The 18,565-nt window shown below is 57.8% G+C and overlaps 7 protein-coding genes across 7 annotated transcripts; all 7 read right to left on the bottom strand.

The window, feature by feature from the left end:
• Positions 1-1,510: 1,510 nt before the first annotated feature.
• Positions 1,511-4,294, bottom strand: LMXM_36_1150 (putative endonuclease/exonuclease/phosphatase; the record flags this gene model as incomplete). Its single annotated transcript, XM_003874411.1, has 1 exon — positions 1,511-4,294. The coding sequence occupies one exon, from the start codon at positions 4,292-4,294 to the stop codon at positions 1,511-1,513; it is 2,784 nt and encodes a 927-aa protein (XP_003874460.1).
• Positions 4,295-6,145: 1,851 nt separating this feature from the next.
• Positions 6,146-7,063, bottom strand: LMXM_36_1140 (short chain 3-hydroxyacyl-CoA dehydrogenase,putative; the record flags this gene model as incomplete). Its single annotated transcript, XM_003874410.1, has 1 exon — positions 6,146-7,063. The coding sequence occupies one exon, from the start codon at positions 7,061-7,063 to the stop codon at positions 6,146-6,148; it is 918 nt and encodes a 305-aa protein (XP_003874459.1).
• A 1,129-nt stretch (positions 7,064-8,192) lies between these two features.
• On the bottom strand, positions 8,193-9,557 carry LMXM_36_1130 (hypothetical protein, unknown function; the record flags this gene model as incomplete). The annotated part of the gene is made up of 1 exon (XM_003874409.1): positions 8,193-9,557. The coding sequence occupies one exon, from the start codon at positions 9,555-9,557 to the stop codon at positions 8,193-8,195; it is 1,365 nt and encodes a 454-aa protein (XP_003874458.1).
• Positions 9,558-10,700: 1,143 nt separating this feature from the next.
• Positions 10,701-11,792, bottom strand: LMXM_36_1120 (conserved hypothetical protein; the record flags this gene model as incomplete). The annotated part of the gene is made up of 1 exon (XM_003874408.1): positions 10,701-11,792. The coding sequence occupies one exon, from the start codon at positions 11,790-11,792 to the stop codon at positions 10,701-10,703; it is 1,092 nt and encodes a 363-aa protein (XP_003874457.1).
• Positions 11,793-13,221: 1,429 nt separating this feature from the next.
• LMXM_36_1110 (conserved hypothetical protein) lies at positions 13,222-14,880 on the bottom strand (the record flags this gene model as incomplete). Its single annotated transcript, XM_003874407.1, has 1 exon — positions 13,222-14,880. The coding sequence occupies one exon, from the start codon at positions 14,878-14,880 to the stop codon at positions 13,222-13,224; it is 1,659 nt and encodes a 552-aa protein (XP_003874456.1).
• Positions 14,881-15,547: 667 nt separating this feature from the next.
• On the bottom strand, positions 15,548-15,922 carry LMXM_36_1100 (putative ribosomal protein L24; the record flags this gene model as incomplete). The annotated part of the gene is made up of 1 exon (XM_003874406.1): positions 15,548-15,922. One exon carries the CDS (start codon positions 15,920-15,922, stop codon positions 15,548-15,550), a length of 375 nt encoding a protein of 124 aa, XP_003874455.1.
• A 906-nt stretch (positions 15,923-16,828) lies between these two features.
• On the bottom strand, positions 16,829-17,290 carry LMXM_36_1090 (hypothetical protein, unknown function; the record flags this gene model as incomplete). The annotated part of the gene is made up of 1 exon (XM_003874405.1): positions 16,829-17,290. The coding sequence occupies one exon, from the start codon at positions 17,288-17,290 to the stop codon at positions 16,829-16,831; it is 462 nt and encodes a 153-aa protein (XP_003874454.1).
• Between the last annotated feature and the right edge of the window lie 1,275 nt (positions 17,291-18,565).

Raw genomic sequence — 18,565 nt, 5'->3', positions numbered from 1 at the left:
ACAAAAAAGAAAGACGATCACGAAGGACACCCAGAAGGACAAGAAGCATGATACTAATAACCATGCTAACAACAACCAGAAAGAGCTCACGTTACCCAAGCCCGATTGTTGGCCCTTCCACTCACTTAACAACGAACACCAAACCTAGACCGCCAACCGCACCGAGGCGTCTATAGGCGTGTTCAGCACACTGTCACCCACTACATGGGCTGACTTTCGCCCTTATATCTTCGCAGACGATTTTCGGTTCTATTTTGGAGATTATTCAGTCGCCCTCTGTCGCCGTCTATTCGCGCGCCAAAAAATGTACAACAAACATTCGAAAACACACGAGTGATGCGCTCGTCAGTCCCTCCAGCTTCTTCCTTTCGACAGCGCAGTCCACGTAGAGAGAACGGCAACGACCATTGAACTGCTCAGTATGATACCAAACGGAACCACCAGCGCCGGCACTGTGGCGAGATCCACATAAAATAGAGAACAAAAGGGAGGGAAGGGCAAGCCAAGCTGCGCAAACATGCCCCTTTACAGTCCACACATCTTGTAGCCCGGCGACAGAAAAAAAGCAAAAAAAAGAGAGAAGCAGGAAGTAAATGGGAGGCGTGCACGTGCTTCACCAGAAGAGACGCTTGGTTCACTGTACACGGGTATGCTCAGCAAGAGAAAGACGAGTTGCGGCCACGACCAAGTTCTGCGCGCAGAGCTTGCCAATCACGTCATGAGGGCAAAAAGGGGAGAGAAGAGGAGGCGCCTTCGCGTAGGCAACCGTGACAGCTGGCGGCATACAGCACAAAGCAGCAGAAGCATCACGTTGCGCCCTCGCCACGCAAGAAGGATCAAAGTGCATTCCTGCCCTCTTTCGTGTTGCTTTCGAGCCGCACAGCCGTCACCGTGCTTGTTCATGCTTCGAGCACCACGGAGCCCAGTCACATCCCCTGCATCCGACGGCAAAAAAAAGGTGCCGCCCTGCTCCACGGCATCTCATGGACATAGAGTGAGAGACGTGTGGATCAGAGCCTTTCCTCCTCCTCCACCTGCTCCTCCCTCCCCCACACAAACAAAACTACTACGGTCATCAAACGTAACCTCCACATCCCCCCAGAGCAGAGATGAGAGACTGAAGGGGAAGACAAGCAAAAGGAAAGACGAATGTCAAAGAAAAAAAAGGTGAGCAGAAACAAACAAAATGGCGAAGGCACCAAAAGAGACAACACAACAGCGAAAACGAAGAAAGGAAAGACGGGAGGGAGAGGAGGCGCATCCAATTATCTACGGCAGAGAGAAGCACACACACACAAGCACTGCCGCCGCCGCCCTGTATATGTGTGTAGGCACAACCAACGCGCACCCGCGCTGAGGGGATTGGACTAGCAGATGTGCGACAGAGCAAAGAAAAGTGAGGCGGTCACCAGCACGCACATAGGCCAGAGAAGAAAATACATTCAAGGAAGATACACCCTTGCCTACACAAGAGGTGCTTCGAAGCAAGTGTCTACGCCTACCCATTGCATCAGTCAGTGTAGGCCCGCGTGCCGACGTCGAAGAGGGCCACGACGGGACGGTGGTCGCTCGAACGGACATTCGGAACGTCTGTGTAGAGCCGAATGGCGACACGGCGGGCGGCGGAGGTAATCCTTTTCTTGTACAAAATCCGGTCACAGTAGGCCGGCATGCGGTTCTTCTTGTGTGAAAAGTTGTACTCGTTGAGGGTAACGCCGCCGCCGGCCGATACTTCGTACTTGTACGTTGGACGGAAGAGAAGGTTACCTTCCTGGAATCCTTGAAACACCTTCCCGCGGGCCCGCTCAAGGCTCAGCTGGTCATTGTTGATCAGGATAGATCGAATGTTGCTGTGGTGCTGGATGACGTACTCGATGGCCTTGCGCGTGCCGTTAATGCGGTAGTTCAGGTCGCCGCCGAACAAGGTGAGGTCGAATTCCTCTGTCACGTCGCGACGCGTCTTTCGCTTCTGCTCCACTCCAGACACAGCAGGGAGTCTTAAAGGCGTCACACCCTCTTCAGGGCTGTTGTCCTCCCAACAATCAGCCTCGTCGTCCTCATCGCTTGCCTCCTCATCGTCACCCTCCAGCACTTTCTTCCGACCCAGCAGCAGCTTGAAGAACTTACGATGCGGGCCGCGGCCGCCCAGCTGCAGGCCGTAGACAATCTGCCGGTAGTCCTTATTGCGGTTGCTGACAGCGCCTTGGTGCGCCGTCAGGTGCGCGGTGATGAACAGCAGCGTCATGTAATTTGGCGTGACACGATCTGGTTTACCGTCACTCGAAGCGTCGTCGTCACCGCCACAACGTTCATGCCGATCCATGCCGTTCTCGGAGCGCTGTGTGTGGCAGTCAGAGTGGTCGTCATCGCCGTGCTCAGTTGTCAGGTCAGACGAGGTGTTGCGGCTTATCACCTCGGCAGGCGAAAAGGCCCCGTCATTGTCTACGACAGTGTCGCTGTTGTCGAAAAAGAAGTTGCCTGTGCTGTTGCCATCTGGAAAGCTGCGCTTATGCAGCAGCTCGCCATATTCGTCATCAGCGTCGTGTAGCATGTACGGATCGCTCGTCAGGGCTGGAGGTATTTCAACGCTGCGGTTCGCGGAGGATTTCGACATCATGAAAGCAGCGCTACTTTCTCTGCCCGCTACCATTGAGCTGTCCAGATTTTGAGGGGTGGTTGCCGCTCGCTTCATCGGCATCACCCGTGACCAGGCCGTCTTACTCTTCAGCGGTAGAGTCTGCGGAACAGAAGCGGTGGTGAGGTGTGCTTTCGCACGATGCGGGGGCGCTGCGTCTTTAGGCGTCAGAGATAAGACCAGCCCCACGGCAACGCCACCCTTGTTCCCACCCAGGCCGTTCAGCACCCCTGTCTTCACGTGTGACGCGTGTGCCCGTGATATGTAGTGGGCCACATCGCGGCGGCGAGCAAAAACGAGCATTTGCACCGCCCACATATGGTGCTTGCCGACCAGCTCGTACTGTCCACCAAGACAGACCTGCGAAACGATTTTTGTCCACCGGCGCTGGTGCTCGTTCGAGCTCACATAGGGGCCGTTCTCCTGGGTGCCGACCACCACCAAGTGTGCGTTTGGGTAGATACAGTAGGCGGAGATCTCGCCGGTGCGTGGCCTCCTGCTAGCCATGTTCCAGGTAACGTACGCGATACGCAGCGGCTTGCCAGGGGCCCAAATCTTGTCGTCACCTCGCAGTAAGTCATCGGGGCAGCAGCGAGGGATCGGGAACGTCTCGCGAGTCGATAAGGCAGGGTTGTCTGCATGGGTAGAGGGGGAGTCACCTAGAGCCCCGTTGTCCGTTTCATCGCGATGTGAACTGTGCACGCTTGTAGAGTTTACGACCCCCACACATGAGCGGCTGGAAGCCCCTGCGGTCTTACTGAAGACTGGTACGCTCGCGGTCACTTCGTGCAAGCAAGCGCTGCTTCCCGCGCCCACGCTGACGTTTCGCAGCGTTGACTTGACCAATTCATCACGATTACGATGCGCGGGCGACTCACGTTGAGAGACACAGTTGCACATGGACGACCAAAGAACGGTGCGCTGCACGAACTGCCGCGCCAGAAAATCGACCTCTGTGTTATCGGACCGGGACGGCGGCGCATGTAGGGCAGCCGTCGACTCACGCCCCCGCGGACGCTGCTCGGCAGTGAGTGGCGGCCGACAATCGGCGCACTTATGGACGTAATCTTCCGTAGGAGCAGGATTGCATGCCTTTTGGCTGGACCGCCGGGCGGCTTCGTCGCCTTGACCTGTGCTTTGCAACTGTGGGCACGTGTCATTTTCCTCGGGGTTCTTCAGGCTCACACTTGTGAGACCGATGGGCATGCGGGGAGCACCGGTGCTACCGGCTGGTTTACGAGGGAAGTGAAGGACCTGCTGCCCCGATAGAGCCGGTGCTGTGTTAGGGGAGGCTGTTGACGTCAACGGAGAAGGCGCAGGGTCACTGACGCCTAGCCGCAACGGGCCGCGGGACGGGTCTCTATTGGTGCGTGTCGAAGGGGAAGATGAATCCGGGAACGCTGCGCCCGTGGCGGTGGTTGTGCTCACATTCCCCGCTGCGGAAGGGTCGACATTGTACTGGGCGCTGCATGCCGTGTTGTTGTCGCTCCATGCCCCGTTCCGCGCGAGGGGCGGGAGCGCTCTGGGATACATTTCTATGTCACTCGTTGACGGCAGCGCGGTGGCCGCGGGCATACTCACCCTCGTCTGATTTGCCAGCGGGGTCGATTTCACCGATTGAGCCTGCCTTGTGGTCTGGCTCCCAGCGTACTCCGTCATTTCTGTACAAAGGGAAAAGTGTGTCGCTAGATGACAGGGAAGGCGGCGGATAACCGAGGAGTGAAGCAGACGCGCAAGGAAGCAAAGGGCCCGCCAAACCCTTTTTTGGTTCTCCGCTACAGGCGCAGGGAGGTACGGGGCAACACGCAGAGGAAGCGCAAGGTACCACACATCCAAACCCGGTGCTGCTCTGGTAGAGATGTATAGGGAGAGTCGCGGAGTGCGCGGTTGAGTTGAGGGGGAACAGATAGGGAGAGAGTGGGAGACGACGCAGACCAATGCATGAGAACGACGACGAGGTTACGAAGAACGAAACGTTGCTGGCGCACAAACAGCGGAGCAGCGAGAACGAGAGAGACACGATGCACATGCAGATACGCAAGCCAGGGAGACAGAGAGGATACTCACAAACGAGGTCGAGCGCCGAAGACGATGCTCTCTGCTTTCACCTCTCGACGTGTCCGTTCTGCGAAGTGAATCGGTCCGCAAAAGCATACGCACACGCAACCACAGCGCACCTACTCCTGTTGCACCACAGCCACATCTTCCTCGCCGCGGAGGAGTCGTCCTGCCCGCAAATGGTGCCATGCGTCGAGCCGGCAGAAGACGGAGACGCGGCATGGACTGTGTGCCTTTGCTCCAAAGCGGGACGCGTCCAGGGTAATATGCTCGAGGGCGAGGGCCGGGGGGGGGGGGGGTAATCCAGGTGCACTGCAGGACACGCCCAGGGAGGAAAGCCACCAGCCGCAGGCCAGGGCCCTGTGCGTCCTTGCACATCCCGCCTGTGTGCCATGCCTCCTCCCTCTCAGTCGCCTCAGCACGCGGCATGTCAGCACATGGCGCGCGGCGACGCTTCCCATTGGACTCTGGGGGACCCGGTGGTGGAAGTCAGGGGTGCTCTCATCACGCCTCCGGCATCCCTGCCCTATGAAAGCCCAACACGGTCGGATGGAGAAGGTATGCCGCGTGTCTCGCACACACGCATATTGAGGCGAATTGGTATGAATTTTGTTTTGGGGGGAATGTTTGCTGAACCTTCGACACGGTTCCTAGTGAGCTGGTACGCATGGGATCATGACCTCCCGTCTTTCTTCGACAGGAACAGCGCAGAGCTGCCCGCCAACACCAAGAGTCCGCAATCGCACCTGCGGGAAAGCTGCAGGCTCCTGGATGGCTCACACAGAGTGGATACCAATCTCGGTGATACTGCGTTGCGGTTTCCCCCGTCTTCAGGGGGTACAAATGCGCCAAAGGACGAAAAGGAAAAAAAACGAGAGAGATGCAGATAGGAAGACCGACACATACATCATGCTCAAGGAAACGGCGCATGGGGACACACACGCACACATACGATGCCGCATCCTCGTCCGGGAAGGACTAAACTTTGACGTGAGCGCGTGGTGCCATCGAGGTTGCTGCTTTGCACAGGCTCTTCCGTGTTCTCGAAAAAAAACGGGAGGAAAAGAAAGCAAGCGGTGCAGCTTACACTAAAGCAGAGCCGAATCGCATGTTTACAGCGACGCCCCTCGTGCACCCTGCATCCGCGATGAACACAGAAGAGGGCAGGGCGATTGTGTATGGAACGCAGCTAGCACGACCTCGTGAGGAGAACCTCGATAAAACCACCAGACCACATCATCCGTCCCACCTCGTAAGGCACACAAAGGAATGCGTTGCATCAATAGAAAAACAAAACGGGACCCATAGGGTCTGCTTGTCTTGCATCCTTGCTCTTGACGGCTCCACACGCGGCAGAAATAAAAAAACAAGAACAGTGCTTGCGGCACGTATGAAGAAGGCTGCGCCGGGGCCTCAGGAGAGTGTGTAATGCGTGGAGGGAAGATCCGTCTTTCAGGATTCGATTTTGCGGCCCTTGCTGTCGTACTTGTAGTAGCCCTCGCCAGTCTTCTTACCCAGCTTGCCAGCGGCAACCCGTTCGTTGATTAGGGGCGAGGGCTTGAAGAGCGGCTCGTTGGGGTACTGTGCATGCCAGCCGTCGACAATGAACTTGATAACGTCGATGCCAACGCTGTCACAGAGTTCAAACGGTCCCATCGGGTAGCCGCAGCCGAACTTCATAGCAGTGTCCACATCCTGGAAGGTCGCGACGCCACGCTCCACCAGTCTGCACGCCTCCATTTGATAGGGCACGAGAAGGCGGTTCACGATGAAGCCCTCCGTGTCCTTCGCAACAACAGGAATCTTCCCCACCCTTTTGCCGAAGGCGGTCAGCTGCTCGATGATGGCTGGACTCACCTCCTCTGTGCGCACCACCTCGAGCAGTTTCATCATCGGCACCGGCGAGAAGAAGTGCAAGCCGGCGAATCGATCCTTTCGTGTCGTCGCAGACGCCATCTCCGTGATGCTCAGAGACGACGTGTTCGAGCAGAACACCGTCGACTTCGGCGCCATTTTGTCCAGGCGGCCGAAGAGCTCCTTCTTTGCGCCGATGTTCTCCACAATCGCCTCGATGATCAGATCCGCGTCGCCAGCAGCCGCAGCCTCGTCCGTCGTGAACGTGACGTGAGAAAGCACCGTGTCCACGAATGCCTTCATCTTTTCCTGATCCCCGTCGCACTTCTTGTTGGCGATGCGCAGCAAGGACGTCTCGATTGCCTTCCGCGACGCGTCCAGCCGCGCCTGCGAGACCTCCACCACAGTCACCGGGACAGCCGCCTGAGCTGTGATCTGCGCGATACCGCTGCCCATCGTGCCGCCGCCCCACACGGCAAGCGACTTGAAGAGCGCAGAGGGGGTGCAACGAAGCATTGCAGAGGGGTTACTGGTAGAGGATGCGAGAGGAATACACAGGAAAAAGAGGATGGAAAGGTGACGAACAAGACCAAAGTACCTACATCAGGGCGACTGCTGCATGTGGTGGGTGCACCCAGGATGGATAGCGTGAGTAGTTGGCGGTACAGTCGTGCGGACTCTTTCTCGCTGTTGCGTTTCGTGTAGTTAGAGTAGCCTTGAACACATAAATCGCGGTCCTGCAGCGGGCCACCAACAAGAAGGTCGAAGGAGCGAGGGCCGAATGAGCCGCAGCGGGTGGAGGTGAGGAGGAAGTGTGAGCGGGTAGGAGAATAAAGTCAAGGAGGGCGATTATGGCAGTCACATGACCCCGAGTAGCGGTGGCGTTGCGTTGGCGGTGCTGAGTACGAGAGACGAGGTTGGTGGTATTCCACGCGGCTACTGGTATACTGGGCATATGCACACTTGTGCATGCCAACGAGAAGAAATCGACGACACGACCATCCCTTCCCCTATCGCTTGAGGGGGGGGGAGCACAAACAGCTGGCCGAGGGATCCATGGAAGAAGAGAGCGACATGCGTCAGTAAACTGTTGTTTCTGCGACCGCGAGACTCGAGAGCTGGTGCCGTCGCTGCAGGAAGTTCTTTACCCTCACGCACCTGTCTTCGTTTCCTCTCGCTCTATATATTTGTTTGCTCCGGGTTTCCCTCCCCCGCTCCATGCGAGGTATGTCACCGATATCCCGTCACACGCGTCTTCCTCAGGTTCCCTCCCTCCCTCCTCCCGCCCCTTTCACGCACCATCCGCTCAGTGTTGAACACACGGCGGGGCGCCGACGAGGAGATAACGGAAGAGGGAGAGAGGAGGAGAGGAGAAAGAAGGCATTCAAAAGGCAAATAATAAGAGAGCGGCCCAGCCCCAACACACGGCGCCTTACACCCCACCACTGGCAGGCACACACAACAGCCGCAGCAGGGGGAGCCTGGACGTAGAGAAAGGTAGGGGAGGGGGACGTAAAAGAGACGCACACCCGACCCGGGAAGAAAACGCGGCGACCGACCTTCTCGTCCGTTGTGTTCACGGAGAACGGCGCGTGAGCAGCGGAGGAGAAACACAGAATACACAGACACCTCGCACACGCCCATTTTACAAGTCGTCTTCATCCTCATGGCCGCTGCTAGGCACCGCTACCGCCTCCTCCAGCCTCGGCACCATACGCGGGATGAAGGTGTGTCCGCCTCGCACGTCGTTTTGTGTGAGGTGCGCGTCATGAGACGCCACAAACTGCGTCACGCCCTCGGCGGAGAAGGTGCCGACAAAGTTGTAGTACTTGGCGGGACGGTCCAAGGAAAGGAAAAGTACATCAGGGAAGCCGTTGTGGCCCACGTCGAAGTACTCGCGAACGGCATCGCTACCTTCCCGGTCGACAACGACGAGCGACACCTTTTGCGCCTCACGCCCCATTATTTCCAGTAGCTTGACGGAGACAAGCGAAAGTACCTTTATAGCGTTGTCCTTTGCCGCCGGATCGTGCGTGGAGTCGACAAAGGCAGCAAGGCAGCGGTGCTTCTTGGGCAGTTGCATGCACTCCTTCGCCCAGACAGCTTGCTCCTTCACAAGAACCGGCTCACGTGCCATCTGCAGCCGCTCCTCCTTCACAATATCAAGCTGCCGCTCAATCAGCTGTTCCATCATGTACACGCGGCGGCTTTCTGCTACTTCGAAGAAGTGCTGATTTCGCGTAGACTGTGCCTTCGCCACGAGTGCCGCGACAGTGTCCGTGATGTGCGTCGACAGAAACGCCAGCGCCTCCCGATAAGAGAGCGAGGTGAGCGTTGTCGGCATTCGAACTACGCGGTCGGACTCACCGGCGCCGCCGCCATCGTCCGCTCCGGACCTGTGAAGCACTAGTAGGACAGGTAGTTCGTCTTTGCTACTGATGTTATACCGCTGTGCAACGAGAGTCGCGTTAGGTGCCGTGAACGCATTCGGCACGACACCGAACACAGCATCGAGGGCAAAGTGTTGACTCAAGGCGAGGTAGCCGCCTGGGGTGTAGCTCGTGGAGGGAAAGTACAGCACATGCGGGAGCGCGGGGTACTTCGGGTACTGAGCAAAGAAGCGGGCGAGATCGACGTCGTTGTGCACCCGATGCGTGACCGACGAGGAGATGCATGACAGACCCCACGATATGATGTGCACTATATCGATGTTGCCCTCATAAGCTATGGGCATTTTCAATGCCTTGCCACCCTCAGCCGGCGTGTCGCCGACGCCTTGAAAGAATAGGATGATGGGGCCACTGCCGGCGTTCATGACTTCCAGCAGCTGTTGCCCGATTTCCGACGACGTGGAGGCGTGCGCTACCTCAATTCCAAATGAATCGAATCCCTTCGAGACGCTCTTCAGCAGTGGAGCCCAAACGTTTGCCACCGCGGTGGCTTGATGTTCAACGATGAACACGACGACAGGGTTTGAGCTGAGGGTCAGATGACGTTGGTACGACTGCATCGTCGTAAAGGTGTACACTAGCGGGCCAAACGGTCCGACGGCTCCGTCACCGTGTTTGCCTGTTTGCGCCAACCCACCTTTCAAACTCGCTGAGAGTAGCAGCAGCACCCCCAGGACGAGCAATAGCGAGAAGCCATCCCATCGGCCTCCTTGCTCATGGCGTGAGCGCCAGTACCTCATTGTAGGTGAGGGCGTGCGTGCAGGTGCGACCGGCCGACGAGGGTCTTATGTCTCCTCCACCCATCCGCTGCCTAGCGAGAGTTGATCGCCACCGTTATACGCAGACCTTGTGGCTGCCAGAGAGGGGAGATGTGCGGTGTGCCGTAGGCCTGTTGCGCGCCACGTATGAAGCGCAGAGAGGCAGTGACAGGACAAGGTTGAGAGAGCAAGAGAGAGACGGTCAACAGGCAACGCATGGGCACACACATGTACACTGCAGCACTTGGATGAGCACGCAGACCTTCCGTGAATCGTCTGAGGAGGCCGGAGTAGCATTCCGTCTGGCGAGAGCGTCGTCAGCGTATGTGTGTTTGAATAACATGCCAGAGAGAAAGAGCCAGCGCATACGGAAAACTGGGTCGGACAACCTTCGTACAACCCAATCGAAGCAGGACTGCACGTCGCGGGTGGCAGAATGGCAAAACTTGAACGCTGGTCCATTGAAGGTCCCGTTTCCTTGTGGATCACTGCGCGCGCAGCACGTCGCACACGAAAGAACAAGACACACGCACAGGCGAAACAAAAGAAGCATGCGCCGACAGAGATGACGATACGGAGAGAGAAGATGAGAGAGAGTGAACACCCGGTCAGCCATCAGAACAACACGCTAGAGGCAAGAAAAAAGGTGAGAAGGAAAGGCATGGGGCGTCGCCAACGATGGGCAACGAGGCAGGAAAAAAGCCACGTCTGTGCAGCCGTCGCTCACCCAGGTACTCCCCTTCCCCAACAAACACAAACGTACACGTCCAATTGTAGAAGAGATTCGCGATACATCCCTTTAACCCCAACAGCACACCTACACAGTACTTTGGGCGCTGGTGCCGACTCTCTCAGACCATGATACGCACCCTACCACACACTTAGTGCTGATAAGGGCTCGCAGAAAGAACGCGTGCATCTGTGGGGCCCTCGGTCAAGCCACGACTACTCCGCAGCAGGTGCCTCCGCGTCGGCCACGGCCTTCTCGCGAGCGTCGCGTTGCTTGATGTAGTTGATGTAACCAAAGCGCGCCTGGTTCCAGTACCACACCTGGTCCTGGTTCGGGAACTCCTCGAGCGGTCTTTGCCACCAGAAGCACTCCGTCTCCCAGTCCTTTGGCACGCCGAATGGACGGATCATGGTGCGCCCTGGGTAGTACATGTTGCTACTCATCGCCCGCATCGCGGTCACCGACATGGCGTTGCGGGCAAAAAAGTAGAGAGTGCCAAAAAGGATAATGAACAACGGAATCTCGCGCCAACCAACACGCATGTTGTTGTCGCTCCACGAGCGGAACCAGCTGTACCGCTCCACCTCCGAAACGAGACCCTCCTCTTCCATGCCAAAGTAGAACTCCTTCTTGCACTGCAACTTCGGCACCTCATACCCCGGCGGGGGCCAGTCTGGGTTCCAGGAGCGAGTACGGATAGTAGGCTGGATCTCGTCCCACTTGGTCAGCGCGTGCGACCAGTGGTACCAGGTCTGTCGGTTCAGCAATTCCTTGGGCACACTACGAAAGCCAGGGCGGTTGCGTTGCCACGCCTCGCCGGGGTAGTAGAACTCCTCCGCGTCCCATTGTTCCTTCACCGCGTACGCAGCGGCTACCTTTCTGTCCACCCCAGGCTTTGTGTACTCGTCAAAGTACTCGTACAAACGGTACTTGTGCGGCGTGTGCAGGCTGCCGTGGCTCATGGTCGAGTTGTCCTCGCGCGAGCCTTGGTAGAACTGCTCACGTCCTTCCTGACTGCGGAACTCGGACTGGGAGTTGATGTTCTCGTCGACGCGGTGGTAGTCCCACTTCTCGCGCGGTCGCTCCGTGAAGAAGCGCTGGTGCTCCAACTCCTCCTTCGTGACACGGGTCGACTTGCCTCCGTACGGCAGCGTCCAACCATGAAAACTAGCGAATTGAAAGCCGTGGTACCCGCGTCGAGCCGTCACATACGCGGAGCTGCTGGCGGCTGCGGAGCCGACGGCGGCACCGGCGGAGCGCGCGAGCAGCGCCAGAGTCTGAGGCGAAGTTGACGCAGAGCGGAACATTGGGCTACTAGAAACAGCAGAAAGAGTTCGCAGTCAAATGGTGCATATTCACCCGCTATGCGCCGATCTAAGAGAAGTCACGCGGCACTATGCAAGCGAGACTACAGGAAAGCGCGAAAAACCCGATAGGTGCGCACGAGTAAAAAAAAAACTTTAAAAGTGGCGGAGCAGACAAGGTGCGGCGTGCTACAGGGTGAAGAACGGCAATGGAAAACTAAGATATGCGGTCGCGTGGCTACGTTGGACTCGTATGCAGCTCCAGACAAGAGGGCCGCCGAGATGGAGAGCGGAGGGAGACGAGCAGGCGACAGCAATCCTAAGCACAGACTACCAAAAGGACAAGAACTAGGGGGATAGAGAGAGAGAAAGACTGGAACAGAAAAGGCGACCGGCAGCAGCGCCGTCTATCCTAGCACAGACGGTGTCGAAAGGCGCTAAGGGCGTGAATGAAAAGGAGGACGGTGGTGGTGTTGGGAAGAGAGGGAGGGAGGCAGTTCCCGTGATAGCTTCTAAAGGAGACACCTAGATCAAAGAAAGTACTATAAAAAGACGGACGTTCACCGCGAAAAGCCACCCGCTTGCCTCGCTCCCGTGACGGCTAACGCACGTGTACAAACACGCGTCAAGATCACACAAAACAGAAGCACCTATAGGCGTCTGTGGCCCTCTTTTTCGGATGGAAGGTGGCACGGCGTATATCGAGAGGAGTAGGGGTCGGAGGGATAGAGGGACGAAGATGGAGGTGGGAGGCACACGCACGCGCACACCCAGCGGCACCGTTGAGAGGCTTCAAGACGCTTTGCGAGTAGCTGGAGATGAGAAGAAGCAGTGCTTTCACCTTCCTTTCTTCTGCCTACCGTGCCACGGCTGCGCGTGCGGGGATTGCGGTGATGGCAGAGAAGACGAGGGCAGCATTATGAAAAGGTGTGGGTAGCGCCGCAAAACATTTATGGGCGCAATCGGCGACGTGGAGGTAGGGTGGTCAAAAAAGGCACAACACAGGAGGGAGGCGAAGCAGGAGTGATGATAGACAGTGAGAGGGGGGATGGCAAGGGAGGGCACCAAGCAGCTTCGCGGCTGCAGGTGGACCGGCATTGCCAGTTTGCGCCAGCGATAGGGACAGCGACAGACTAACCACAAAAGCAGCGCCGTAACGAAACACCAGTGGCCCTTTGCTCCGCCCTTCCCCCACCTCTCTATATACAAGAATGAGTATAGGGTGTCAGCTTGACATGTACGACGATGGGTGACATGAGTCACCGAGTTCGGTTGCTTGAGAGGTAGTGCAGCAGCGGAACGTAAGCAGCAGGAGCAGAACAGCGACGGAGAAAGCAAACAAAAAACGTCAGTAGAGCGCCCCTCGAGACAGCAGAGGGCCACGACATCTACCCGGTGTAGCCACAGGCATCACAACGCGCAAGGAGAGCCCTCACCGGGACGACCGCCGCTTTCCACTCCCACCAGTGGTGCTTATGCGGCCCGCATTCGCCTTGGCAGTCATCGCCCGTGGAGCCCTTCTCCACTCCTCTCGCGTCAGGTACACAGAGAGCTCCTGCAGGATGAGGTGCGACTCATGCGTCAGCAGCTCTGTCAACGCATCGACCTGCATGAGTTGCTGGAGAAGCGATGCGGGCGGATCTGGCACCAGCCACTCTCTGATTGCGGGGATGGGTGTGCGCTCTTCCTGCACCCTCGGCTTCTTCGGAGCCGAAGCGCCGCGGGCGTTGCAGGGCTCCAGGAAATTCTCCGTGCTCAGCCGCTGAAGGACGAGCAGAACTGTCTTGGCAGAAACGTCGACAGGGCAGTGTAGCGCACGATAGGCCTCTACTTCGTCAGTCCTCAATTCTCCACGACCACCACGTGCGCTGGGCGCCTTTGTCAAGACGAACGCGGCAAACAGCAGGTAAGTCAGCTCCGCCGGCCGTAGCAAACGGTGCTCGCCGCCGGACGTGCTTTTCTCCAATAAGCGGTAGAGGCCGTCCAGCTTCGCCACCTCGCAGGGTCGCAGCGTCTCGCTGGTGCAAGCTGCGACAGCACCGCCACGGCCCACCTCACCGAGCGAGGAGCAAGCAGCGTTCTCTTCCCCAGCACGCTCAGCATCGAACGCGGCGCACTCTCCATCGCCGCAAAGGGGACGTCCGCATGAGACGTGGTTTGCCACCACGCCCTGCGTGACTGTGGCGCCGGTTGCTGCCACGGCGCTCGCCACCGGCGGATCTGACGAGAAGCTGCTCTCCCATCCGGAGCGAAGTGGGTCAGACGGCGTCGAGACCTCAGCGCTTTTGCCCACAACAAGGGGTGCTCTTCCTGTCGCTGCTGCCGCTGCCGACGTCGTCCTGCCTGCCACCTGCCTGTGAATCTGCTGCAGTAGCGGGTGGCGGATGGCGACCGAGAAGAGGTGGTGGCTCGTGTCCATGGAGCCGATGTGCACGTGATGTCTCACCTCGTTCTGGTAAAGTCTGGCCATATGCTCGCTGGCCGGTGCAAAACACGGAGGCTCGTAGGAAGCTGGGGTCACCTCGTCGTAGTAGGTGAGGCGCATCGTGAGAACACGCTCAGAGAGCAGCGGCGGCAGACTCTCCACCACATCCATCAGCCGCTCCAGGATTGAGGTGAGGAGGTGCTGAACCTCTTGCTTTGTGCACCGTCGCTTGCGATATGCGGGTATTCCGGCAGCGCCGCCGCTTCTCTGCGAGACTGCCGCCGTGTTGGCACCATCTGCAATGGTTTGTGAGGCGTTGAGCGTCATCTGCGCCCGCTCTCCGTCGCCAGTGTAATTGAAGCCGAAGCAGTAGCTCTCAAGCAGCTCGCGGCACGCCGCGTCGTATACGCACAGGGACATCTCTTTTAGATAGTTGCGGTTTAGTGCGTCGAAGGCGCCCTTCTCAATCCACTCCGAGATTGTGATGGACTCGGTGGTGGATGGTATGAGCTGGCGGAGTGGAAGACCAAGAAACGGGCGCTGCTCAAAGGCATTGTCGCTGCAGAGCCCCCGCGCATAGGTGATACACGAGACCGAGGCGCGCACAAAGTTTCGAATTGCCGCCAGACTCTGCGTCTGGTTCACGGCTGTGATGGTCGACGTCATGCAAAAAGCACAGCGTAAAACACAAGGTGTGATGTAGGACAGCGCGCCACACGTGTCTATTTCAACTGGAGTAGCCACTAGTGCACGGGACGGACACTTTTATTCGCCTTGCACCGCCCCTCCATACGGGAGCAGTGCAGAACGTGTCTTGCACACCGCCGGCAACGACCGCGAGAAGCAGGAAAGAAAAAAGAGCACTACATGAGAGAGAGTGAGTGAAGGGGGAGAACGAAATATACATGTATATACATATACATAAGCAGTGGTGTCCACCAACGAGTAGGGGTGGGAGAAGCACGGACAGGAAGATGGAGAGGACGGCCTCAAATTGTGACACCGCACCCCACTGGACATCGGGCCCAAAAAAGACACTCACAGGGAGAGCAGAGGCACGAAAAAGCGAAAGATGGAACCGCGGACGCTTGCTTCGAAGCATCCGCAAAACTTCCGCCGGCCCCTCACCCCTGTACGTGGTTCAGCCTCCAAACAGCGAAGCCCTCTGCTGGTGCGACACCAAAGCAGGATCCTTCTCATAAGCCGCAAAGCACTCCATACCGGCACGCACACGTGTCTTTTCCTTTTGTTATGCTCACGAAATGATGATCAGAAACGAACGAAACAACAAAAAAGGCCCGATCCGCTTCATGGCAAGAAAAGCCACGCCGCTCTACTTCTTGGCGGCCTTGCGCTCGGCCACCTCCGCGCGGACGGCCTTGGCCTTGGCGGAGCGGTCCTCCTTGCGCGCCGCGCGCACCTCCTGGATGTAGGACAGGTCCGCGCCGACGATCGCGCGCTGCACACGCACCGCACGCGCCGCGCGGCGGCGGTTCACGCGGTCCGTCGTCGTCTTGCGGTGGATGCGGCGGTACGTGCGCGTCCACGGAATGAAGCGCGGGTTCTTCTTGCGCATGTACAGCGCGAAGCACTTCGGCCGCGAGAAGGTCAGCACCGGCTTCGTCGACAGGAACGCGAACGGCACGTACCGGCGGCCGTGGCCGGGGTGCACCGCGAAGTGGGAGAACTCGCACTCGATCGTACGCATGGCTGACGCAGATGTGGAGGGGTGGGGGAAAAGGGACAAATCGAGCACTATGGCGACAGCGCGTGCAGCGAGATTGCAAAGAGAGGGCGAAGGAGCAAGGTAACATTATCGAGGGTGTAGGAGGAGGTCAGTAGCAAAACCCACGCCGGCAAAGCAGGGAGAGGGGCAACAGTGGGAGTTGTTTGTAAAAGAGTCACGACACGTATCGTCGATGCACTGAAAGAGAACTGCATTCGGGAATGACGTACATGAATCACCCTCTTGCCCGTAGAGCTGAGAGGGCATTGCAGGGAGCCCTCACTATCGGGGTCACTTGACGTCCTCTACTCTGCTCTTGCGGGTGCCAAGACGGCTGGCACAGCGCTTGCCTCACCGAAGAGATATCAGTATGAGCTTCTTCGCTTTATGGTCATGAGGCGGGTTCGGGTGCATCCTCCCGTCCACCTAGCAGACGAAAACGCAAGTTGTGATGCACACAGTTGAGTAAGAGAAGCTAACGCAAAAGACAGAGGCGGAATGAGGCTGCCAAAGGGAGCACGTGCCACGTAATCGTTAGACTACCGCACTTAGGGGGGGGGAGGGGAGGCTGCTCCAAAATGGTGGCGAAAAAGAAAACCGAACAAACAAAGCCGGCAGGCACCACCGTCGAAGACGAAATCTTTAAAAAGGAGCGCTGGACGATGTATGTGTAGGAGGCCTGGCGTGAAGTTGGCACACGCCGCGCAATCGAAGAGTCCTAGTGTGCTTTCCCACCAGCCAATGGTCACGCCCACAAAGAAGCTCAAGCGCGTCAAAACCTGAAGATGGTAGAGCACATGGCATCTGGTCTTCTGCCGAACGTCTTGAGCGAGCTACGCCGACGCATACGCCGCTAATCTCCTGCCGTGCAAGACCTTTTTCGCGTCTCTACAGGTCGGCGGCGGCGTCGCTGTCCATGCGCCGTGAGGCGCGCAGCATGAGCGACCTGTAGTAGGGGGAGCCGGCGCAGACCGCCGGCAGCTCGCTCTTATCCGTGTTGCGGAGGCAGTTCCGGATCAGCTCCGACGTCGCCTGATGCGGTTTAAAGTTGCACTTGCCCTGAGGTATGAGGTACACCGTGGCGTAGGCAAAGCAGGTAGCTCGCCAGGAGAGCCACATCTTGCACTCGTGGTTGGCATTGTCCACTATGTGCTCCATCAAGCAGTCTGTGCGCGCCAACCCATCTGACGGGCACTCCGTCTCGAGAACCCCGCGGCACGCCTGAGTCACAGAGTTGAACTTGGTTTCCAACGAACGTACCGCTCGCGGGGGTGCCTGCGCTGTGCCGCCCTGCAGTAATACGCCAGCGATGATGCACAGCACCACAAACGTGCGCAGGAAAGACACCATGGCGATTCGCCCCTTTCTATCTGTGTGTGTGTCTGTGTGTATGTTGGAGTCTCTGTGCCTTCCAGAGTTCGTCTACGTACTTCACGGTGCTCAAGGACAGGAAGAGAGCAGCGATACACCACTCGCCGAGTACTAACACAAACAAATGAAGGCGAAAACGAAACAGAAACGACAGCATGCGCACAACGAGACGAAGCTTGCGGCAGGCAAGACCGCACACACGCACGCTTCCGCAAAATGGCAGACTCTCCGCTCCTCTGTCTTTCGCGTCCCTGGAAAATGCAGCGACAATGCAGGAAATCTCTGAGAAGAAGGCAGAAGGGGCGAAAAAAAAACACGCGACGTGAAGCGGTATCAGGTGAACAGCGGCGGAGGGGGGAGGCGGGGGTGAAAGACGACCGCACTACGACTTTTGTGCAGATGCGTCTTGGTTCCTGCACCACGGACACCGTGTGCGCGCATGCGTACGTTTGTGCAGTGTCGGGGTACGCAGAGCGAAAGAGCACCATACACGATACACACACACCAATAGAGGGGGAGAGCCAGAACGCCGAAAAATTAGGCAGTCCGCACAGTCCAGTGACGAAGAGGTCGAGGTGGAGCAAGTGATAGCCGCAGAATAAAAGAAGGAGCAACAAGTAGAGCGAACGAAACGATGAAGCCAGTGCGCATCTCAGACGACATAGAAGCCGCTTGCGAGGTTTGTGCTGGTAGAGCAGCAGGCTGTGAGAGAACAGATCGCACAACACCCCGCGCACCGCACACACTCGAGTTGCACACCGTTTTTTTTTTTTGCGCCTCCACCTAGTGAGACAGGGTGTGCAGAAACGTGAGCGCAGGAGCACCCCTTTCGCGGTGCTCTCCGGATAGGAGCGATCAAAGCACGGCGGGGGTGGGGGGTTCTAGCGCGTCAACGGGTGCGACAGTTTTCATTTCCATTTCAAGTGTTTGCTTTTGACAATGCTGAAGCGTAAAGCATGGCAGTCACCCTCGCCCGCAGTGGCTTCCAGGCCGGCATTAGAGACTCTGTTGCTCATGTTGGCGCCGGGAAGAGGGGATGACTGCCGTCAGGCTGCGAAACCGCGACATAGGGCCACCATTGAGCAGAGGCTAGAGAAACCTTGCCCGCCAGTTTTCTTTCATTCGACTGCATTTCGCCAGCGTCCCCACCGCTGTTGCTGCGGTGGGGCCTACAGACAGGGGACAAAGACGGCCTACGGGAGGTCCCAGGACCGTAACGAGCAGTGGCCCACCACGGCGTTTTTGCCATATTGC

The sequence above is a fragment of the Leishmania mexicana genome, chromosome 20, assembly GCF_000234665.1.
Source record: "Leishmania mexicana MHOM/GT/2001/U1103 complete genome, chromosome 20".
In the NCBI taxonomy this organism is placed as follows: domain Eukaryota; phylum Euglenozoa; class Kinetoplastea; order Trypanosomatida; family Trypanosomatidae; genus Leishmania; species Leishmania mexicana.
This window is presented reverse-complemented; position numbering and strand designations above follow the sequence as displayed.